Source organism: Saxophila tyrrhenica (assembly GCF_035928015.1).
Source record: "Saxophila tyrrhenica strain CCFEE 5935 chromosome Unknown scaffold_5, whole genome shotgun sequence".
In the NCBI taxonomy this organism is placed as follows: Eukaryota; Fungi; Ascomycota; class Dothideomycetes; order Mycosphaerellales; family Extremaceae; genus Saxophila; species Saxophila tyrrhenica.
The window spans coordinates 1,000,581-1,022,907 of record NW_027041737.1 but is presented as its reverse complement, the minus strand read 5'-3'; the positions used below and the strand labels follow the sequence as shown (position 1 = coordinate 1,022,907).

The window sequence follows — 22,327 nt, the reverse complement described above, 5'->3', positions numbered from 1 at the left end:
AACGTCAAAGCCTCGTCTAAGTAAATCGGTATGTCATCTTGCACTACCGCATCGGCCTCCATGTCCGTCCCGAGAGAAGAAGTAGACGGGGAGACTTCGCCGCCGGCAGCGAAGAAAGTGCGGCGCACGCCAGCAACGTCGTCGGTGAAGCGCAAGCCGGCCTCTCTTGCTTGCCTTAATTGTCGGCCGAGGAAGATCAAGGTATGGCAGTCTCTCCCAGCGAGGCGGAAAAGAGTCGTACTGATGAGAAGTTGCTCAGTGCCTGCGGAATGATGGGGCGTGTGAGAGATGCCTGGCGCTCAACCTCGAATGCCGGATTCCCGAAAGGGATGAGCGGAAGTTGTAGGTATCTTCGATGCTGTCTATACCGGTGTATGTTGATCCCCGACGCAGGCGGTACTCAAAAGAGTATATAGAAGGCCTTGAAAGTGAGATTGAGGAACTCAGAGAGGCACTTCGAAATCAACAAGCGCGCAGCTCCGAGTCGGCGATATCTCCCACACAACAATCGGATACCACAGCTTCCAGCGCAGATGTTGACACAAAACTCGTTCGAAAGGAGGGATCTCCGCCGGACAGTCTCATCGAAAGACTATGTGGCAACAAACGACGTGTGAACAGCAATCCGGATGGCCAAAGCCGATATTTCGGGCCTACTTCATCCTTACATCTGACCGAAACTCCCTCCTCAATTTCCAGCTATAGTCAGAGCCTTGGTGCCGATATCGATATCGACAAGGGCATCCCGCAGGCTTTGCAGCATCAAATGCTTGATCTCTACTGGACATACCAGCACCCCATCTTGCACTTCGTCCACAAAGAGGCGTTCCTCAGTTGCATGGACGCCGGCAGAGGGCCGTACTTCAGCAAGTGCTTGTACTTATGCATCCTGGCTTCAGGCGCCCGACTGTCTTCTGATCCACATGTCCGAGCCCTTTCCATCCCCTCAGAAGATGACGACAACAAGAGCGATCGACGGCCGCTCATGAAACAGGCCGAAGACGCGCTGGAGAAGGAGATCACGAGCCCGTCGGTCACGACTATACAGTCCCTGTGTTTGCTCAGTATCATGTACTGTATCCAGTCGAATGATACGAAGGGATGGATGCTTTCGGGTGAGCATGTTAATGAGCAAGAAACCTGTGCGCTCTAACGTTTCGTCTAGGCAATGCCTGCCGTCTAGTGTTCGATTTGGGTCTTCATCAAGATTGGACGTATCTATCAGCGACCAAATTGTCAGGCGTTGACATTGAGCTTCGCCAAATCGTCTTCTGGGGATGTTTTAATCTTGACAGGTAAGCATCTATCCACCTGAGGTCCAAGAGTTGCAGACTAAATCGATATTAGGCTGTGGGCTCTGTATCTTGGGAGGCCTCCCTTCATCAAACTTATCGATGTGTCCATCAGAAGACCCGAGTGGAGTGCACGTACGTGGGACCTCAGGATTTTCGCGGCCTGGGTGCATCTGCTGGATACCGCAGGCCAGATCGCCGACAAGCTGTGAGTATCCTCGTGTCGATGACACCTCGTCCAACGCTAACGGCACAGAAACACAAATGCCTGTACACAAGGACAGATTGACCATTACTCTGAAGCTCTGCAGCAATGGTACAACAGCCTTGACCCGACACTCCACGTAGAAACGAATCCTACATCAGCCGTATACCATCTGCAGTAAGTCTGTAAGGTTGAGTTCGCGAGGATATACTGATCTTTCGGCAACAGTCTGCAATACTCGGCCATGACTATCCTTCTGAATCGACACAATGCTGGCTTCGGCAACTCAGAGAAGCGCAATCACCCGGACACGATAAAGTCGAGACAACAATGTCTTCACCACGCGAGCAGAGTTGCCCAGATGCTGCGAGACTACAAAGTCATGTACGGCGATGGTTCGACTCTCTTTGGCTCTGCACTCTACAACTGCACAATGGCGGCGACAGTGCTAGTTGCAGAAATATCGGAGTCACGGAAGGGTGGCGCATGCGACGAGATGCACTGCTTGATGGAGTGCCTTCGCACGATGAAGGAGATGGAGCACACGGAGATCGTGGCAAAGAACGTGTTCAACATCGTCCAGACCATCATGCGAGTATGCAATGTGCGAGAGGACACCATCGCACAGGGCCTTCTCTCGACAGACAACTTTGGCTCGCCAGTCCAGCGCATGGAACCTCCGGTTCAGCCACCCTACGACCCATCGGTCATCGGCTTGAATCAGACGACGTTGGCGATGTGGCCGGCTTATGACTTCGAAGGCATCTCAGGAGGGTTCCCATTTGCTTTTGAGCAACCGGTTATGACGAATGGGTATTCGGGGGTTAGTCTGCCTCCTATGGATCCTTATTACATGACATGAGCACATACTGTTCGAGATGATAAAATAGACTTCCAGGCCGTCTCCACGCTAGTCCAGCCTGGTGTCTCACTCTCCAACCTCACTTCCTCGACGACTTCTTCACAAGCCCCCTCTCCATCTCATCTCCATCTTCCATCTGCCAATCCAACATCGTGCCGTCTTTACCACATTTCTCGGCTTTTAGACGGCCTCAGAAAGAGGGGTATCAACGATCAGCGATCGAACTACTCCATTCGGACGATGAAGCCCGAGAAATCACGGTCGTCAATCACCGCAGAGATCCCAAATGCCAGCCAGAACTGCTGCTCAAACAGCTCTTGATGATGAGCAGCGTGGGGTAGATCATGCGCCACCGAACCGACAGCGAGGTTAGTCCTGATGAAAAGTATTTACAACGAAATTAGCCGAGCTCCCAGCATTTTTGTAAGGACATTGTTTCTGATTCCGCTTCATCTACTTGACCGAGCAGCGATTCCTTCCTCAAAGCTATCATGGAGCTCGATTACGACGTGATTGTTGTGGGTGGAGGATTTGGTGGAGTATACCAGCTTTACAACTTACGGAAGCTGGGCTTCAGTGTTCGCCTGTTCGAGGCTGGAGCGAAGTTGGGGGGGATCTGGTATTGGAATTGCTATCCAGGCGCTCGCGTCGACACTGAGGTGCCTGTTTATCAGTTACCAGAAGCAGAGTTGTTTGAAGACTTCAAATGGCAACAGAAGTACGTCCGCGCAACGCCCCGCCATGTCAATGTCAAGCTGACGGCGTCAATCAGATATCCGGGTCGAGACGCCCTCCGAGAGTACTTCGAGCACATGGACAAAGTCTGGGGCTTGAGCAAAGACATAAGTTACAACAGCCGGGTTACAGCATGTGAATGGGACAACGACAAGCTTCGATGGAACGTCAAGATTGCACAGATGCAACTCAACGGGCCGACAGAAATCGAACGACACTCGAAGTCGATTATAGTCTGCACGGGGTTCGCATCTCGACCATACTTCCCACCATACAACGGGATAGAGAAGTACAAGGGAATGATGTACCACACATCAGCATGGCCGCAAGAGAACATCAGCATGAAGGACAAGCGCGTGGCTGTGATTGGGACTGGTGCCAGCGGGGTCCAGGTGATTCAAACGATAGCAACAGAAGTCAAGCAGTTGACGGTCTACCAACGGACACCCAACTATGCTCTGCCAATGGGCAACAACGAGCTACCGGCCGAGCGGTTGAAGTACTACAAAGAAAACTATCCGGAGCTGATGGGCAAGATGAACACCACATTCGCTGGCTTCCTGTACGACTTCAACCCCGGCGAGTGTATGAAGGCCACTCCAGAAGAACGTGAGGCACTTTTCGAGGAGCTCTACACCAAGGGTGGTCTGCACTTTTGGCTAGGAACATACGCCGACGTTTTGAAGAACAAGGAGGCGAACGCAATGGCATACGTGAGTCTACACCTCCCGCTTCTCCTTCGGCTCCAACGCTGACACATTTGTGAACTGCAGGAATTCTGGAAGAAGAAGACGCATGCGAGAATCAAGGACAAGAAGAAGGCCGAGATCCTCGCACCCGAAGTTCCTCCTCATCCATACGGAACCAAGCGAGTTAGCCTGGAGCAAAACTACTTCGAAGCCTTCAACGACGAGAAGGTGGACGTCGTCCCCGTCAAGGACAATCCAATCTCGAACTTCACCTCTGATGGAATCATCACTGCTGATGGCGAGGAGCGGAAATTCGATCTCGTCGTGCTAGCGACTGGCTTTGATGCGATTACAGGTGGTGTCACGCAGATAAACATTCGTGGTGAGGATGGCATGCCGATCAAGGAGAGGTGGTCGGAGGGCACAAGGACGTATCTCGGAATGGCGTCCAGAAATTACCCGAATATGTGAGTATTCCGCCAGCCAACGTTTAGACCTCAGACTGAACAGAAGCAAAGGTTCATCATCTACGGCCCCCAAGCACCAACAGCGTTCGTCACCGGCGGTCTCAATGCGAAGATGCAGGGGCATTGGGTCGGTAACTGCTTGGCCTACATGCGGGATAAAGGTATCAGCAAGATCCAGCCGACGGCAGATGCGGAAGAGACATGGCGGAGCCATTGCGAGGAAGTGGTAAGATGCAATGGCCATGGACTCGCTACCGATCAAGACATAACTGACCTGCTCTAGGGCAAAATGGGCCTTTTCTCGGAGACCGAGAGCTGGTACTTCGGAAACAACATCCCTGGCAAGCCCAAGGAGGCGCTGAACTATATGGGCGGGAATCAAGCGTACAAGTCGTGGCTCAGAGACAGCGAGGAGAATGACTACAAGGGGTTTGAGTACCAATAAAGGTCCATGTGGATCTCAGTAGACTACCAAGCCGTTTGCGACGGCACTGTGCCAGTGCAGTATAGCATTCACCCCAGATACTCTCCGCGGTTGAGTCAGCGGTAGGAGGTAGCTTTGTCGAATGATCCCAAGACATGCACCCGCGGGCTGGAGAAAAGGCGATCAAGGCGATGGTTTACACCCTCCGCCCTGCCGAAAGCACGTGGATGACCGTTGACTTCTATCCTTCTTGGTCGGTGAATGATGACCGCCTGGCTCGAGCACGCGAGATGGAAGCGAGTCAGCCAGCGATCGACATCGGGTCTCACCGTTGCGGCACAGCAACATGGAGAACCTCGAGCTGATTCTTGTTATCAAACCGGAGTCTCTTTAACGCAGTGCTACACTCTTCCATACAAGCTCAGTCAGGACGACTATGGGAGGCCCACGAGCAACGGCCAACAGGTACGTTACGAATGCTAGAGTCTATGGCTGGGCTGACCCTTTTATCTCTCCGTAATGTAGGTACAACTTCGCCGTCGCCTTCTTCGTTGCTCTTGGCTCCTTCACATATGGCTTCAACTCTTCGATCATTGGGGCTGTAATTGGGCAGTAAGTATAGGATTCATTCTCGAAGATGGATGCGAGCGCTGACAAGGCTGTGGCAGGCCTTCGTTCTATACCTACTTCGACTTCACGCCGGAGACTAGCTATGGCGGCAGTATCATTGGTGCTTCGAACGGTGTCTACGCAGGAGCAGGTGTCATCGGCTGTTGGACTGTCTTCTGGCTGCTCGATATGCTTGGCCGCAAGCGCGCAATACAAGTAATTGCCGTGATCTGTATCGTGTCTGCAGCGATCCAAGCCGGCTCCGTCCATATCGGCATGTTCCTCGTCGGAAGGGGACTGAACGGCCTAGGTGTCGGTAAGCCTGCCACACCGTGGACGCCTGGCTGAGCTCGGCATTGCTAATCCGTCTGATGAAGGGTTCATCAACTGTGCCGTGCCTACCTACATTTCAGAGATCAGTCCACCTGGTCAGAGAGGTCGGATCGTAGGAAGCCACGGCTTCATCATCTGCACCGCATACGTAAGGCACCCCCACACCAGTATCTGACCGTGGCCGCTGACGATACGTAAAGGGCATCGCAGGTTGGTGTGGATTCGGCACCTACTACGAAGACAACCCACAAATACAGTGGCGACTGCTCGTGGCTCTCCAGATTGTTGCGCCGCTGCTGCTGTTCATCGGAAGTCCTTGGGTCCCAGAGTCTCCAAGATGGCTCATCAACAAGCAAAGAGACCAGGAAGGCCTCGCGGTGCTGGAGAAGCTCCACGCCCATCCGAACGATCCTGATCATGCTTCTGCTAAAGAGGAATTCCTCCAAGTGCAGCGACAGCTGGCATTTGAACGCACGCAAGAGATCCCGAACTTCTTCCAGTTGGTTGTTGGGAAAAAGTACAGGAAACGCATGTTCATTGGGTTCTATGTGCAAGCCATGGCTCAGAGTACTGGTGTATTGGTGGGTGATCCAGATTCCTCCTACTATGGCAAGACTGACCACAGAGCGAAGGTTATCTCCAACTACATGGTCCTAGAACTCAACACTCTCGGAGTGACAGGCTCGACGCCTCTACTCGTGCTCGCGTTCTACAACAGCTGGGCCGCTGTGCTCAACTACATCAATGCGTTGCTGATCGACCGCATCGGCCGCATTAGGATCATCACGATCGGCTTGGTATACTGCGCTGCCCTTTCACCTTATAGACTTCGCTGAACTTTTTGCAGACCGGCTGCATCGTCTGCTTAATCATTGTTACAGCATTGAATGCCCAGTTCGCCGGTACCGACAACAAGGCCGGGCAAGCTGCGGCGATAGCATTCATGTTCCTTTTCGTAACATTCTACGGATTTGGGATCGATGTCAGCAGCTACGTCTACTGCACTGGTCGGTGATATCGGAACTTGAACTGTAGAGGGGAATGCTAACCATGTCCTCTAGAGATTTTCCCGACCCAGATCAGATCAAAGGGCACCGGCTGGTCTGTCAGCGGTCTTTTCTTGATGACCACAAGTAAGCAATCGTGGCATCCACATGCGAACCACACTGACGAACCATGTTTCAAGTCTACACCACAGCAGCTGGTCCGGCTTTTAATGCCATCGACTGGGTAGGTTCTCGTTCGTGCTTGGCCTTGCTAAAACTTGCTCTGACCATCCTCAGAAATACTACCTCGTCTTTATCATTGTCACCAGTTTGATGCTGCCATACGCGGCCTTGAAGTTCCCAGAGACCAAAGGCCTATCGTTGGAGGAGATCGGAGCGCTCTTCGGCGATGAAGTGGTCTTGGACTACAACAACCTGTCCGAGGAGGAGAAGAAGGCGCTGGACGAACGTGTTGCGGCGTCCACCGACGCTGCTATCATTGAGAAGGGAACTACAGATGACAGATCGTCGAATGATGAAAAGGCGGGTGGAAACAGCGTGGAACGCTTGAGTTGAAGCTTGTTATAAAAGAAGAGCACTTGCTCATCTACGGGTCTAGCTGGTTCGAGTGTTGCATGGATCGAATGTATCCGTGGGTAGGGTATGTCACTTAGACTTTCAACGGTCGACGATGCAGTCGGAAGAGTCTTGCGAAGCCAGGTTTACCATGACTGTCTTGCTTAACTACACAAATCGCCATGAGTTCAGAAGACTACAGCCATCCGTGACTTCGACTTCCCACTCTGCATCAGATCAATCATCTCGTGAATGTCGTCCAGCTTGTACGTAGCAACTTTCGGCTTGATGTTGTGTTTGGAAATGAACTCCAGCGCCATGGGCATCTGGTGCGGAGGACCAGTACTCTCGGATCGAATCTGGTACAGCTTCCTCATCAGATCAAGCGCGCCGAACTGGATCGGCCTTGAAGGCAGTCCGACGACCATCAGTATTCCGCCAATCTTGAGAACCTTGCTGGCGGTGTCGTACGCAGCTTGAGCGGCGCTGAAAACGACAGCAGCATCTGCTCCTCCGTTCGTGGTTTTGCGGATTTCAGCCTCGTAGTCAGCGTTCTTGGAGTTGATGACCACGTCCGCGCCGCTGTCCTTTGCTTCTGCTAGAACTTCGTCGTTGATGTCGAGACCTATTACCTTGATGCCCATGGCTTTGGCAAAGCGGATGCCCATTTGGCCGAGCCCACCGCAACCGACGATCACCATCCATTGGCCAGGCTTGAGGTCGCATGAGTCGACTCCATGGAAAGCTGTTGTGTCATCGTCAGCTAGATACAGGCTTCTTTGATGACTGAAGCGCACCTGTGATCCCTGCGCAGAAGTAGGGAGCAGATGTCGCCATGTCCAGATTTTCAGGGAGGTGAATGGCGTTTCGATGGTGGATCGAGGTGTACTCTGCGAACATGCCGTCGCAACCGAAGCCTTGTAGCATAGGAGAGCCATTTGTGCAGTTTAGGTTGTGCACTGTTGCCAGATTAGAAGTGGTCTCATTCACCCCCTGGTGATATCCAACTCACCTTGACAACCATCACAGTCAACTGGTTCTTGAGGTCAGTCTTGGCCTCGCAGTTATGTTCAGAGGTACGGACTCACAGCAGACGCCCTTGATGTACAGGAAGCCTATCCGGTCACCCTCCTTGAAGCCAGTCACGTTCTTGCCTAGCTTATCGACGAAGCCCACTCCCTCATGACCCATTACAACAGGCTCTGAAGCTGGGATCGAGCCATCGAACAGCATCAAGTCTGAGTGACAGAGCGATGCCGAGCCAACCTTCACGAGAATCTCATCATCTCCAATACTCGGAATCGGTATGTCGTCGACATGGCATTTATTGTCTTCCTACGTGAATGATGAATGTGTTACTCTGTTGGAATTTCAAGCACACTTACTGGGTGATAGCGAGCGGCACGCATGGTTGTCCTGGGCTCTTCTAGGGCTTAAATAATAGCAATTGGATGCTCTCTAGCTGAACAGAGTAGAGTGATATGGTCTGAAAGATGCTGTTCAGCGATCACTGTACCTGTGAAGACACTTGACCAGAGTAGCCGGTGCTTGCTGTGCCGCCCAGCACCTCCACGCTCATCAACTCCATCTCCAAGCAACTGCTCATGGCAGGCGGGCAATGATCGCCATCCATCACCCTTCCCTGCAGCACGAGCTGTGCCCACGGGAGAAGCTGCGGGGTTCTCTAGAGCTCATGAGATTCGTGGCGGACATGGGAAGGGAGGATGGTTGCCGGTCAATGCTTTTCGGCCTGCGCATACCGGCAGCCTTGGGTATAGCTGCTGCAATGACGATGAAGAGCAAAGGAAGACGCGGAAGACTGATGAAGGTATGGTGGATTTGGTAGCGCACTTAATCAATCAAAGACCCGACGGGTCTGTTTCGTGTTTTAGCGTGGAGTCCAAGGAACCGAACCGTTGGACCTGTTCGACCACAATTTGGACCATCGACCACGACAACCCAGATCGCCTTCTGTGCTTCACAAAATCTGAGGCTCGTTGCTGCCTGAAACAGCACTTCGTACACTCCGCGCAATGTTGCACGCCAGAGAAAACGTCGTCGGTGTGGCAATCTTCAAATCGACCTCGGTACACAACCCCTGCTCGACAGGCCGAGTAACCGGGTGTATTCGAAGAAGCAAGACTTTTCAATATTGCATAGTCCGTAGAGGAGTAGAGGTCGAGTAGCGGGCAAACTGAGCGACCACTCGCCATTCATCTGCTGTTGGTCTCACACCTGGCTGTTGTACCACAATCTTGTCTCATCCGTTCAGACGACAATGCTCTGGAAGTCTCCGCACCCAGATCTTGACAGTAAGTGATGATTGCAACGATGCTAAGAAAGGCTTCAAGACTGATACTGTTCCAGTCCCGACCGATCTAACGACATGGGAATGGGCCTTCGAATCACCGGAGCACTCGCACGTCGTCAAGAATCCCAGTGGCCAGATTGGAGCTTATATCAATGCGGTGACCAAGGAACGTCTGGGCTTTGCTGAGGTCAAGGAGAAGGCCACTCTCCTCAGCTCAGCCCTCATCCACGACTATGGGCTCCAGCCGGATGACACGGTGTCGTTGTTCTCGACGAACACGATCTATTATCCAGTGGCAATGTGGGCGACCATTCGTGCAGGTTCGGTTACGTGCCGTATGCCCCGAAGGAGGAATTGCTGACGGTATCTAAAGGTGGATGCGTGAACGGGGCGAGTCCGGCGTACAATGTCGAGGAGATGTCCCATGCTCTCAAGACGGCGGGGACAAAGTTCCTGATGACTCTGCCAGGATCTCTAGAGGCTGCCGTGGCGGCGTGTAAAGCCGTTGGCAGTTAGTAACATCCACAGCATGTCAGCGATCGTTAGAAGTTTGAACTGATGGTTTCGATACAGTACCCTCCCGCCACATATTCCTGCTCGAAGGCCAACATCCCGACTTCAAAAGCATACAGGATCTCATCGAGGCCGGCAAATGGTGCACACCCAGCCCACCGCATCGGATACCCACAGGGAAAACAAACCAGGAGGTCTGCGCTTTTCTCAACTTTTCCAGTGGCACGACCGGCCTGCCTAAGGCAGTTATGCTTTCGCATCACAACATCATCGCCCAATGTCACCAATTGCGCCAGCTGCAGCTCGTACCACCAGGCCAGCGGTACCGGATACTTGCCGTAATGCCACTTTTCCATATCACGGGGCTGGTCAGGTTCTGCAACTATCCTGTCTTCATGAACGGGGATTGCGTCATGCTTCCTGGATTCACGATGGACAGCATGCTGAAGACCATCGTTGAGTTCGAAATCCCAGAGCTGATATTGGTGCCCCCTATCTTGATTCGAATAGTCCGTGATTCCGTCGTCGACAAGTATCTGCCTGATTTGCAGAGAATTGTCAAGAGATGGTCGTCCGGCTCTGCACCTACCTCACCTGAAATCATCGAGCTGTTACGGAAGAAGTTCCCAGATACTGGCTTCCGACAAGGCTACGGAGCCACGGAGTCGACCGCTTGCATATCTTGCCACCCTCCCTCCCACTACGACTACAAATATGCCACGACGGGCGGCTTGCTCTGCGCAAACACAGTCGCCAAGGTGATAGATCTGAATGATCCTACGAAGGAATTGGGGCCGGGCGAGACGGGCGAGATCTGTGCAAAAGGCCCGCAGATAGCGATGGGCTATCTCAACAACCCTACCGCGACCGCAGAGACCTTCCAGAACGGCTTCCTCCATACTGGTGATGTTGGCCATCTTGATGAGGAAGGCTTGTTCCGCATTGAAGACCGGATAAAGGAGATGATCAAAGTGAAAGGCCAACAAGTACCGCCTGCTGAGCTTGAAGATCTCCTGCTTGGGCACGAGCTGGTGGAAGACTGTGCAGTGCTTGGGATCCAGGATACATACGCTGGGGAAAAGCCCAAGGCCTTCGTCGTCTTGAAGAAGGGTGTGAATCCGAGTAGGGAGGTTGGCTTGAAGCTCATACAGTTTGTGAAGGATAAGAAAGTGAGGTACAAGTGGCTTGCAGAGGTGGAATTCACAGATGTTGTGCCAAAGTCTCCTACTGGCAAGTTGCTCAGGAGAGTTTTGAAGGCGAAGGACAGGGAGAAGGATCGGGTGAGAGGTGTTACCGTGAGGGATGAAGCGGAGAGAGCCAGGCTGTAGGCAATAGACTCAGATGTTAGAACAGATGTAGCATCCTACATATATTCAAGTCTCTTTCCAAAAGGCGCAAGAGACTTGAAGTCTGCCCGGATAAACCTCCTTCCGCTTCCGGCACGCTCAGACCACCCTTCACATGGCACCTTCCATTCATTCTTCACTGACCAGAGAAGCAAACATATCCTCTACCGCCACCACACAAACGAGCCCCTCCATCGCTCACACATTGCGCACGATTTGGACGCATCGCGACGAAGCACACGGACGCCATCCTCAACCTCCTACGACCCCGCGCATCCATCTCAACACCACTATGGACGCCAAACAGCTCCAAGAAGCCGCCATCCTGCTCAAGAAAGCCCACGAAAAGGACGAACCCCCAAGCACAATCCTCACCCTCCTCCAACCTCTAGAGAAATGGGCGCCGACAGAAGATCTTATGAGGAGCAGCAAGATCGGTGTGTACGTTAACAAGTGTCGCAACAGCAAGGATCCCAAAGTGAACGCTCTAGCTTCCAATCTGGTCAACAAGTGGAAGAAGGCTGTCCAGAAGAAGCCGGGGACAGCTTCGCCGGCGCCAGGAAAGGGTGGTGTGAATGGGGTGAACGGCACAGGGAGGAGTGGGACGAGCAGTCCCGCGCCGCCGGTGAAGAAGGAGGCACCTCCCAGAAAACACAGCGTTGCGCCTGAGAAGAGGACTGCCAAGGAGGACGGTGTCAATACTGGTCATACGGGCAATGCGGTGCGGGATGGATGCATCATGCTCATCTACAATGGGCTGTGCTTCATGAGTGAGGAGTCACCGGACGACGTCTTGGCCGCGGCGACACGAGTTGAGGAGGCGGCATTCCAGGAATATGCACCCGAGACGAGCGCGACGTACAAGCAGAAGATGAGGAGTCTGCATCTCAACCTGAAGATGAAGCAGAATACGGAGCTGCGAAAAGATGTGTATAGTGGCGCAATCGACCCGAAGCGCTTCGTCACCATGACCAGCGATGAGTTGAAGAGTGAAGATCAGAGGAAGGAGATTAAGAAGCTGGAGAAGGAGAACATGAACAAGGCCATGACCGCGGTGGAGGAGAAAGCGATCTCGACAACGTACGTTCTACTTCCGTGCTGTACTCACCTACTCGCAGGGCGCTCCAATGAACGAAAGACCTCATACTCTGCCTTCATCTTTCCGCACACACACGTACATCAGACATCTTTGCATGAGCTGTGTGTGTGTGGGAAGAGAGGACGGAGTATGAGGTCTTCTTTGCGTTCAGCCCCTCTATTCCCTCCATACCTCCAATTCACCACACCACTGCGAGCTGGTACACGTGCTGACACCAGTTTCAGGATGACCTGCAGCAAATGCAGAAAATCTCGTGTCGCCTACACCTTAGCCCAGACGCGCTCCGCCGATGAACCGATGACGGCATTCTGCGAATGCACTGAGTGCGGGCATACTTGGAAGTTCTCTTAAAACTCCTCACGACGATGGCTTCCGACGATGACATTCTTGCCTTATGTTCTTACGAGTTGCTCCTGTTAGCGAGGGTGGAGTTCAGGAGTCCACGCCACGGCGGCGTCTACGACGAATGGATGGTGTCGAGGCTACAGCTCAGCCATTGAGCGGCTGCAAGATGGTTCTTGTACCAATGGTCAGACGCTCCATCAACCCAGTATGTCCTATCGGGTAGCTGAGTACTACCTAGCATTTCATCATCACGCGCTCTAAGTGAATAGCAGCCCCACCTTCCCAATGCAGCCATATCTGTCCCGCTTTCACAAACGAACCTCAGCAACAGTCAGCAGTCCCCCCAAGCAGACCGCACTTCACCCACACTTCCTGCGCAGTAATCCACAGACTTCTCTCTACGGACACCTTGCCGGCTTCTCCCTGGTCGTCCCACCCACTCTACCAAAGTTTGCACCGCATACATCTCCTGATCGAGCGATCTACCCGAGATCTGGCAAAAGCGAATGCGCGCAAACCTCTTGTCCAGACAGCCTCGCCTCGCCTCGCGTTCGGGAAGTGGTCCCTTGATGGGAAATGCCAGTCGTGGAACGGCTACGCTGCCTGGTTTCGGACATTGCTTGATTCACGTACTTGATGTGAATGCGAGATAATTACGGTGCGTCGACGTGATTTGGCATGGGGGTCGGGTAGTAGCACGTCAATGAGATAGGTATGTATGGAAGATGCCGCCCGGGTTTGCGTCTGTCCCCTTCACTGCGTCCTTGCAGGAATCTTGTCTAGCTGTTCGTGAACATGGCGGAGGAAGAGCCACTTTGTATCATGGAGAGAATCATTCTAAGATTTCGACAGGAGCATCAGCGACCCAGAAAGTTGGACGGTGAACTGGAGACACTGAAGCTGGAACGAAAAGCACCTGAGCCCGTAGTAGTCGAAGACCACCGGACTGCGAGCTGGGTGGTCAATCAGCAGCCCTCGAACAAACCTCTCCCAAAAGCCAGCAAACAGCAGCCTTAGACCGTACGAGCTGCCACTCAGACTCTTCTTAGCAGCTCCACCATGGCCGTCCCACCAGAGATCACCATCCACAATCTCACCGGCTCCTACACACTCAACCGCACCCTCTCCGACTCCTCCCAGCAAGTCCTCAAGATGCAGTCCATCGGCTTCCTGGTCCGGCAAGCAGTGGCCTACAGCACAGTCACCGTCACCCTCCAGCAATACACGAACCCCACCACAGGCCTTCGACACCTGGACCAGACCCAGACCTCAACAGGCGGAATCCGCAACTTCGAAGACCCCATCATGGATTGGAAGTATACAGAAAAGGAGAATTGGATCTGGGGCAAAGTGAAAGGGCGCAGTCGGTACGCAAAGCTGAGTGAGGTTGAGGATGAGTGGATGAGGGAGGGGTGGGAGGACGGCAATGCTGAGGTGGTTGAGGGGTATGTGGAGGGTTTGAAGGACGGGTGGAGCGCGTGGCAGGTTTGGGGCTTTGCGGTGGTTGGAGGGGAGAGGAAGCATGTGAGGAAGATTCTGGCGAGGCGGCCGAAGTGGAAGGAGCAGAGGATACGGATGGTCTATGATTGGAAAGGCCCGGCTGAGGTGCAGGCGTCTGATGCTCAAGGCAAATGAGGCTCTGTCCATACAACACGAGTGTTTGCTGTGTAATGGTGTTCAGCAGTTCACGGGTTTCACTTCGAGAAATTTTCCGGCTTCCGTTAACATACCTGAAGGCCTGTCAGCACTTGCCATCATGAAGAGATTCCAACGAAACTAAGACGGCGAAAAGCGATCAGAGAGAAGATTAAAGTCGACACAAACCAGCTCACTGACCCGGCCGGGTAAGTAGCTGCAATGGCAGATCGAACCCAGACACAAGCACAGTAGCCAGCTTTCCGTCTAAGGATGACTAGAAGATTTCTCATCATTGCAAGAAGGAAAGCAAAAGTTCTCGACTCACTTGTAGCTTGATTCTTCCAGTGCCGTTCCCAGGCATCTTTCATAGGCCAGTCCCACCATGGCTGGGTTGCGCTCATGAGGTACTCTTGCTGAATGAGACCGGTCTAGCGTATTGCCGTAGCCACAATCGTCTAGAGCGTTCTCTCCTGTGCGGTGCTGTCTGCGTGACTGAAAGGCGACTCGCCGGCACTCCAGCATCGCCGATCGTACATTCAGTAATCGAGCTCGACGGCCTCTGCTTTTTGATTGTCCAGCTCTCTTCGTAGACGATTCTGTGTCATTGAGCCTTCCACTGGATCCTCCTTTTCAACGTAAGCCTCCCACTTTCGCTTGTGGCGTTCTGCGTATGGCACTTCTTCCTTCCGTTTCCGGGTCGCTCCAACGGATGGTTTGCTGTTGCTCCGACTGGTTGACGAAGGTATTCTCTCCTCCGGTCTTGAATGAACCTTCAATGCCTGAGCTCCAGAGTCCACCTCGCCTGCTTCCTTAGCCTCTTCTTTCCGTCTCTTCTCCCGCTCAAATTGCTGAACCTCGCTGTGCCTGAACATCTTGATCTGCTCGTCGGTGAGGGTGCGCTTCACACCATCTTCGTAATACCCCAGGTCCTCTTCGTAGTCTTGCACCCCGTTACCTTCTTCTGCTGGATCGTAGCTCAAGGCAGTGTCGGGGTCAATGAACCATGCCGCGGGCATAACGTCGTCGCTGAAGTGAGACATTTGAAACGCTAGAAGATGGTCCTTGTGAGAGTAGAATTAGTACCTACCTTGCGCCGTCCATGCGAAATCCATCAGTTTACCTCTGTGACATTTGGTATTGCTATTTCGGCCTTTGGATCAGCCTGTGCTGCAGCGGAAGCCTTTTTCGCGGCCCTCTTCATGGCTTGCTTTGCTTGTGCTTTCCTGATGTTGTTGCGGCGAGAGGCTCCTTTGCCAGCCATTTTGTATGCTTGGCTTACATTGCACTCTGTTGTCGGCGATATGGAGCTGTTCCGCTTGCAGCCTGAGATGGGTAGTCAGTCACGGCATGGGCTTCACGGAAGATGTGAAGAGAGCTGAATTGGTAAGACCAGCCGGCTAAATGTCGGGTATACTGCAGATTAAAGCCAGAGCTCGCGGACTTTCATGTGAAAGCGTAAATATGAGTTTGGAGATCTCGCTTCGAAGGAGCATTGCTCGGGTTCTGGGATCGTTGGAAAGGCGTCAACTTACATACAGGTCAGCGTCAAACAGGGTGTAGATCAAAGCATACTGCTAAGCATGCAACAACAGCGTTCCGACCAGTGCTTTCCTACGGCCACGGCAGCAGCCAGAGCAACGATGTATCCATTTTCAACGACCATGCCAGCCCGCAAGATACTTCTCGACCTCCCAGCGCCTACTCAAGAAGGGTGGCAAAACTGCTCGTGAAGAGAAGCAAGCAGCATCTCCCTCCAAGAGCGGACCCAGCGACGATCCGTATGACTTTTCCACGCTGGACGCGGACATAGCGACCGCTGTCGAGAGGCTTAAGAATGATCTGTCAAAGCTGCGTGCTGGCGGACGCTTCAATCCTGAGGTACTAGAGAACCTACGCGTACAGCCGGACAAGAGGAGCAATCAAACGGTAAAGCTCAACGACCTTGCCCAAGTTGTGCCAAAGGGAAGGACTGTTCAGATACTGGTTGGCGAGCAAGAGGTAAGATTTTCAAACTCATGTGGGGCTCAGAATGCCTGTACTGATAGTACACGCTCCGATAGCACGTAAAACCCATATCTACAGCCATTCAATCCTCCAGCCTCTCCCTGACGCCACAACCCGATCCAACCGGCATGAACCCGCTCCTCCTCGTCCTGAACATCCCACCCCCTACTGCAGAGAGTCGAAAACAGGTTGTCGGCGAAGCCACCAAGGCAGGGGAGAAAGCGAGCACGAGCGTACGAGACGCCAGAAGTAAGCAGCAGAAGAAGCTTCGTGGCATGCAATTGGCGAAGAGTGCGCTACCTGATGACTTGAAGAAAGCGGGGACGCAGATGGAGAAGGTGGTTGAGAAAGGCACTGCTGAGGTCAAGAGGGTGGTGGACTCTGCGAAGAAGGTCTTGGAAAGTGGGTAGGCACGCGTGAGGTGATGTACGAATATGGTATGGTCTTGTACTGCAGCACGCCTGCTACACGCACACCCCTGTGCAACTCTTCTGTTCCAACTATTTCATGGACGCCAGACAGAGCTTGAACCGTGAGCGCAAGACAATCCCAGTGTCATTGAGTGCGGTTTGAACTCGTGAACAGAGGGCGGAAGGCCGAGAACTGGTGGCGCTGGTAACTGATAGTGACATGGCGCAATCTGCAGACTGGTTGGCTGGTTTGAGACAGTAACGTGTCCAAGATGCATCTTAATGCAGGTAGCTAAGACTGTGCACAGAAATGGATCAGCAAACGGACACGCATGCGAGCTGCAAACACCTCTGTTCGTTGGCATTCGACCTTTTCTTGCTCGAAGCTCACAGGATATATGATCTAGATTACCTGGTCGAAGACGCCTCGGAGCATACCTGAACTACAACCACCACCAACTGCTCGCTGCCGTAGCCCCGAGAACAAACGCAATGTCCAACACAAACTCCCACGCCGAACCAAAGCACACTGAAGCCCAAGCCTGCAACGTCTTCCTCGTCAAAGAAGAGTTCAAAGGCTGCGACAACCTCAGCGGCCAACGCATGATCGGTATCTTTCGGACACTCGACGCAGCCAACTCAGCTGCCAGCGTCATGGTACGCAGCATTGAAGATGTGGCCCTTCGACACCTTGCAAGCCCGAGAGACGGCGAAACTTTCCAGAGCTTTGAAGGATATCGCAACATCGATGCGTGGAGGAACGACCAGGGCGGGATGATGTGGTTAATCAAGTACGGGAGCAGGCTGGCTGCACCCACGTCGTGACCGTGCGCGGGCATCCAGTTGTGGACACGGGAGAGCCGGCGGACATGATGGTACCCTTCACACCTGTCAGCGAGATAAGCGAAGGATGGTGAGCTGGGCATCGTGGAGGACAGTAAGCGTCCGATTGATGCCGGGTGCTTCCCGCAAATACGGCACGCGCTGGGAAGCCGGAAGGTACCTGGAAATTGCAGGTTGTCTTTCATACTCTTGTCTTTGCCGCGTGTCGCCAACTGGAGAGCCATTGGTGGTTATTGTTTGTCATGGAAGATACAAGCTGTACAGTGTCCGGCGCTTTCCAATGGCTTGTTGTGGCGCAATGATTGCCCTGCGGGGAGGCAGCAGCTACAGGACAGACCATCATGACGGAACAAAGATATGGAAGATCGAAGTGAGGTGTGTTGCGACTTCAAGCCTACGGCAAACAAGAACAAGAATCTCAACATATAACAGCCTGCTGGAGTCTTCCTACCTTCATCATCTCACTTGCAAACACACCGCTCAGCAACTTCCAACCACGGACTTCAACCAAGTCGCGCATGCAATCTACCGCAAGCCAACGGCCACATCCATCCCAGACACCAAGGGTCAAGGAGAGCCTGCACCTGCACCGACACCGACGAAGTACGTGTACGACGTTATCGAAGGGCATCGCTGGCGCGGAGAGAACACACTCTACCAATGCAGTCGAGCCATCTTCAGCGACCAAACGCAAGCCAACGAGTACGCAGAAGCACTGTACAACATGTGCATAGAGATCTGTAAGGGCGCCTGGCCCGCGGCCGGTGCGAACAGAGACGCGGCCTGACCAATCTTGTCGAAGTAACGCCTGCTGATGACGACGATGAAGTTTCCGGTGACGGCTTGCGTTCGCTTACCGTTCATTACGGTGACGGGAAGCCGCCGTACACCAACTTCTTCTGGGTTGAAAAGAGAGAGCTCCGGGATCGAGCGGACGGCACCACCATGTATGTCCCGATGGGCCCACAGGATGAGAGTGAGAGTCTTCTGCTCGCCCCGAAGAAGTAGTCACGAAGCGTGCGTGGAGCGAGTAATGTCTGATTGAGCGGAGGGAAGCATTGGCGGGAGAGTATTTGGCTATGGAGGAAACGTTGTCAGCACCATGTCCATCGTCTTGCTCAACAGCTAGTGTCCAAGGAGGTCAAGACCACAGACGGCTTGGGCAGTATCAACGGGTGCATGTATTGTAGAGTTAGTAGAGACGTGAAGTCGGCTACTCTCCCGGTCGCGGCAAAACTCACTTCCACTTTCCAACCGCTCACGTGATTTGTCTGACGCAGCGAAAGGACAGACCCTGTCGTTCGCTCCTGAAGGCGGTAAAGCGTCTGCCTTAGTGCTTTCCAGAGGACGAGTATACGGCGTGGTGATTCGTTCAAATCTCCTTATCTTTTCCATCCCAACTTCGCTGCCAGTTTGGCACATCATGCCTCTTACTTTTATGTAAAAAGTGCAAACCAGTACCTAAGAAAAATGCTTTGGCATGGGACTGTCTGGCGCTTGTGCTACACCCACGGATGAGTCTCCCTTGGCCCCGGGTGGCTGTGGGAATACGGCGATGGCATATGATAGGGTGTCGCGGCACTTTTTAATGTCGCACACGACCACATCGCGTGCGACCTGTATGTTCTTTGTTTGGACTTGATCTTGGATTCAGACGAAGCAGTCAATCTCTTGTGTTGAGGCAGTTCCCTCACGAGCTGTTCCAATGACACCGAAGACGCTCGATTATCTGATACTCCTATCCACGCTTCGAGGTTCTTCCGATCACGCCTAGCTCGGTGTTTGTGCGGGTTATTGCTCACTATCTTGCATATTCGGTGATAAGGCAAAACGCCTCTCTCGGACAATTCGATTGCTCAAGATAGGCGTCTATACATCTGGCCTGCTGATACGGTATCCTGCGCGTGGCCTGGACTGTCCCACGGATCGACTTGTACCTGAATTAGTACTGGTCCTGGAGCATATCAAGACTCAGACGTCAGCGTGCTTGGATCTGGACAAGGTAATCAGTATGGCTTCTGTAATGGCTGTGCAGCCGCTGGCACCGAGGCCGTCATCACACATGATCTCCGCGTGGGTACCTCAAAAGCAAATTATGGAAGGCAAAGAGAATCGGCCTGCTCTGAAACAGCTTCACCAAGCCACGCCCACCGGTCGAGCACGTCGTGAAAGGCCATGTGACGGATGTCGGAAGCGCAAGAGTAAATGTGTCTTGCAGGAGTCCCGGAAGTGCGTACTTTGCGAATTTCATAAGCAGGATTGCACTTTTGTCGAACAGGCCCAGCCACGGAAACGGAAATTAGTCGAAGGCAGCGAGAACCAGAGGTCGGCGAAGAAGAGTCCTGGTGCAAGTACGACCAACAGCTCCACGGCAGTTTCGTCGCCGCGCCTACCTCAGCAATCGTTTGCGCCGCAAGACAAATTCCAGGGCTCCTTCGTTCAAACCCATCTACCCAGCACGGTGGACGAGAGTCTGAGTCTTCAACGGCACCGACACTGTAAATATCTGGGCCCTACCACGGCACTCGACTCTTCACTCATCGGCGTCGGCACCTTCAACGACAAGAACGAGACGGCGTCGCAAGTCGGTACATTGCGCCAAGTCACCGCGACGGAGTACTTCAGCACCCATGCAGATGCGGACGTACCCATCCCGGATGATGAGGCCAGAGCACTGGCTGAGATCGATGCCATCATTGGCCAACACGGTCCAGCTCTGATCGACATTTACTTTCGCAATGTGCATCCAAGCTATCCGATCATCCAGAAGAAAGTCTTCCTTGACCGGTTAAGGCATGGGGACAGACAGTTCAACCCCCCTCTGCTGGCGTCGATGTACCTCCTGGCGTTGGGTTGGTGGTCACGCGAGCCTAGCCTGGCGCAGTACCCGAAGCCGGACACGGGTCGTCTGGAGTACATCGCTATCACCAGCTTGACGATTGCGATGCAGAGGCCGAAGATCTCTGCAGTACAGGCTGGGCTTCTTTTGCTGCAGCGAGCCAAATCGAGTACATGGACTTTGACTGTGCAGCTGGTAGCTTTGGCTCAGGACATTGGCCTGCATCTTGATTGTTCGGAATGGTCCATCCCAAGGTGGGAGCGTCGACTTCGGAAGAGGCTCGCCTGGGCTCTGTACATGCAGGACAAATGGAGTGCTCTGATGCATGGCCGACCCTCGCATATCAATGCAGCGGACTGGGCAGTTCAGCCGCCTACTGAGGAGGACTTCGACGAAAGTGTGGAATCGAACACTGTAGACTCACTGGATCCCGAGCTCGCCAAAGGCCGGACACTGTTCATGCAGATGATCGCCTTGACCTCCATCATGGCCGAGGTCTGCGCGACGTTCTACTCTCAGACAGCAAAGGATGAGTACGCTCGTGCCGGACAGTTCGCAACACAGCTGGTCCTGAATCGAGCAAAGCCAGTGCAGATAAAGCTGAAAGACTGGTTCGCGAAGCTGCCGGCTGAGTGCAAGATGGACGCCTATACTCCGGATCAGCTCTGCAGTGTAGGCTACCTCCACCTGGGCTACTTTGCAACGGAGATTTCCATCCACCGGCGCATCGTACAGTCGCTCGATCCAGCCACAGCAAACCCGTACATGCTTTACATCTGCCGGTCTGCCGCCAAAACCCGCCTGATCAGCGCAATGGACTTCGTCAACAGGCTACGGCCCGAACACCTTGATGCCTTCTGGTACTTCGCTTCGACGTCCAACTTCGCGTTGATCGGGACCTTCGGCGCCTTGCTCATGGCAACCAGTCCCGGCAAGGAGGAGGCGGAGTTCTACCGCTTCCGTCTCGCGGAGCTGAAGTGGACGCTAAGCGTGAGTGCGAAAAAGGCGCCATGGATTGGCAATGCGTTGGAGCTGCTGGATGCGAATCTGGAGATGCTGCAAGGTCTGCCAGAGAAGACAGAGGCGGCGGAGGTGGGCAGGTTTGATGCTACGACCATGCCGCCCCCGCCGCAGGGCCAGGAGCCGCAGTTTGGGTCGGAAGGGCAGATGGTGTTTGGACAGATGGATGAGGACGCTGGAAACAGTGAGGTTATGGATCTGGAGGAGTGGTCTACGCCATGAATGCTTTGAGCTTGTATGAGTAGAAGATAGATGGAACCTGCGCTTGTCACATGCCAAAGATCCGCCGGCTGAAATTCGGCCCGCCCGAATTAGCAGTTACATACAATTGGATATCTCTACGTCCCACGAACGAATCTAAACCAGCTGAAAAGCGAGTTTGTTCTTCGACCCCTCCCAAAGAATAATCGGCTGCCACTGGACCGCAGATAGAACCAGCACATGTGGTCGATTATATCCGCACGGAGACTCGAGATACCACCCCATCATTATGGGTGGTGTTGATCGATGTTTGCTACACTTTGAGACGAGGAAAATTGATTGACATGGCGGTGTCGGCGTTGGTTACCCCAATCAAATGATTAAAGGGTCCTAATCGATGCGTGGGCGAATTGGGGGCTTTTTCTTGCACATTTCCAATTCAAGGTCTGGGGTTCGAGTGCTGCCTTTTTGCGTATTGGAGGTTGAAAAACACCACGTTTCCGTCTCTTCCTTCCTCGTCCACCACAACTTGTGTCATGTGGGTACTTGTGCTTTGGATAACATGAACATGTAGCTTACC

The 22,327-nt window shown here is 53.3% G+C and overlaps 11 protein-coding genes across 11 annotated transcripts; 9 read left to right on the top strand and 2 right to left on the bottom strand.

Annotated features, from left to right (window-relative positions):
* Positions 1-60: 60 nt before the first annotated feature.
* On the top strand, positions 61-2,359 carry LTR77_003802 (uncharacterized protein; the record flags this gene model as incomplete). The annotated part of the gene is made up of 7 exons (XM_064801057.1): positions 61-201; positions 260-342; positions 394-1,115; positions 1,166-1,295; positions 1,348-1,500; positions 1,549-1,674; positions 1,726-2,359. The coding sequence occupies 7 exons, from the start codon at positions 61-63 to the stop codon at positions 2,357-2,359; spliced, it is 1,989 nt and encodes a 662-aa protein (XP_064661008.1).
* Positions 2,360-2,850: 491 nt separating this feature from the next.
* On the top strand, positions 2,851-4,695 carry LTR77_003801 (uncharacterized protein; the record flags this gene model as incomplete). The annotated part of the gene is made up of 4 exons (XM_064801056.1): positions 2,851-3,807; positions 3,868-4,250; positions 4,302-4,476; positions 4,534-4,695. The coding sequence occupies 4 exons, from the start codon at positions 2,851-2,853 to the stop codon at positions 4,693-4,695; spliced, it is 1,677 nt and encodes a 558-aa protein (XP_064661007.1).
* Positions 4,696-5,110: 415 nt separating this feature from the next.
* LTR77_003800 (uncharacterized protein) lies at positions 5,111-7,178 on the top strand (the record flags this gene model as incomplete). Its single annotated transcript, XM_064801055.1, has 9 exons — positions 5,111-5,139; positions 5,200-5,286; positions 5,343-5,599; positions 5,661-5,764; positions 5,817-6,413; positions 6,464-6,623; positions 6,678-6,749; positions 6,803-6,846; positions 6,900-7,178. The coding sequence occupies 9 exons, from the start codon at positions 5,111-5,113 to the stop codon at positions 7,176-7,178; spliced, it is 1,629 nt and encodes a 542-aa protein (XP_064661006.1).
* Positions 7,179-7,366: 188 nt separating this feature from the next.
* LTR77_003799 (uncharacterized protein) lies at positions 7,367-8,587 on the bottom strand (the record flags this gene model as incomplete). Its single annotated transcript, XM_064801054.1, has 5 exons — positions 7,367-7,923; positions 7,976-8,137; positions 8,191-8,211; positions 8,267-8,513; positions 8,564-8,587. The coding sequence occupies 5 exons, from the start codon at positions 8,585-8,587 to the stop codon at positions 7,367-7,369; spliced, it is 1,011 nt and encodes a 336-aa protein (XP_064661005.1).
* An 869-nt stretch (positions 8,588-9,456) lies between these two features.
* Positions 9,457-11,330, top strand: LTR77_003798 (uncharacterized protein; the record flags this gene model as incomplete). Its single annotated transcript, XM_064801053.1, has 4 exons — positions 9,457-9,490; positions 9,546-9,809; positions 9,863-10,000; positions 10,063-11,330. The coding sequence occupies 4 exons, from the start codon at positions 9,457-9,459 to the stop codon at positions 11,328-11,330; spliced, it is 1,704 nt and encodes a 567-aa protein (XP_064661004.1).
* Positions 11,331-11,640: 310 nt separating this feature from the next.
* tfs1 (transcription elongation factor TFIIS) lies at positions 11,641-12,479 on the top strand (the record flags this gene model as incomplete). The annotated part of the gene is made up of 2 exons (XM_064801052.1): positions 11,641-12,428; positions 12,467-12,479. The coding sequence occupies 2 exons, from the start codon at positions 11,641-11,643 to the stop codon at positions 12,477-12,479; spliced, it is 801 nt and encodes a 266-aa protein (XP_064661003.1).
* A 1,372-nt stretch (positions 12,480-13,851) lies between these two features.
* LTR77_003796 (uncharacterized protein) lies at positions 13,852-14,427 on the top strand (the record flags this gene model as incomplete). Its single annotated transcript, XM_064801051.1, has 1 exon — positions 13,852-14,427. One exon carries the CDS (start codon positions 13,852-13,854, stop codon positions 14,425-14,427), a length of 576 nt encoding a protein of 191 aa, XP_064661002.1.
* A 539-nt stretch (positions 14,428-14,966) lies between these two features.
* LTR77_003795 (uncharacterized protein) lies at positions 14,967-15,691 on the bottom strand (the record flags this gene model as incomplete). The annotated part of the gene is made up of 2 exons (XM_064801050.1): positions 14,967-15,491; positions 15,551-15,691. 2 exons carry the CDS (start codon positions 15,689-15,691, stop codon positions 14,967-14,969), a joined length of 666 nt encoding a protein of 221 aa, XP_064661001.1.
* Positions 15,692-15,777: 86 nt separating this feature from the next.
* On the top strand, positions 15,778-17,669 carry LTR77_003794 (uncharacterized protein; the record flags this gene model as incomplete). Its single annotated transcript, XM_064801049.1, has 4 exons — positions 15,778-15,813; positions 16,126-16,428; positions 16,491-16,840; positions 17,252-17,669. 4 exons carry the CDS (start codon positions 15,778-15,780, stop codon positions 17,667-17,669), a joined length of 1,107 nt encoding a protein of 368 aa, XP_064661000.1.
* Positions 17,670-17,985: 316 nt separating this feature from the next.
* On the top strand, positions 17,986-18,695 carry LTR77_003793 (uncharacterized protein; the record flags this gene model as incomplete). Its single annotated transcript, XM_064801048.1, has 3 exons — positions 17,986-18,057; positions 18,172-18,427; positions 18,490-18,695. 3 exons carry the CDS (start codon positions 17,986-17,988, stop codon positions 18,693-18,695), a joined length of 534 nt encoding a protein of 177 aa, XP_064660999.1.
* Positions 18,696-19,698: 1,003 nt separating this feature from the next.
* On the top strand, positions 19,699-21,768 carry DAL81 (Fungal specific transcription factor; the record flags this gene model as incomplete). The annotated part of the gene is made up of 1 exon (XM_064801047.1): positions 19,699-21,768. The coding sequence occupies one exon, from the start codon at positions 19,699-19,701 to the stop codon at positions 21,766-21,768; it is 2,070 nt and encodes a 689-aa protein (XP_064660998.1).
* Between the last annotated feature and the right edge of the window lie 559 nt (positions 21,769-22,327).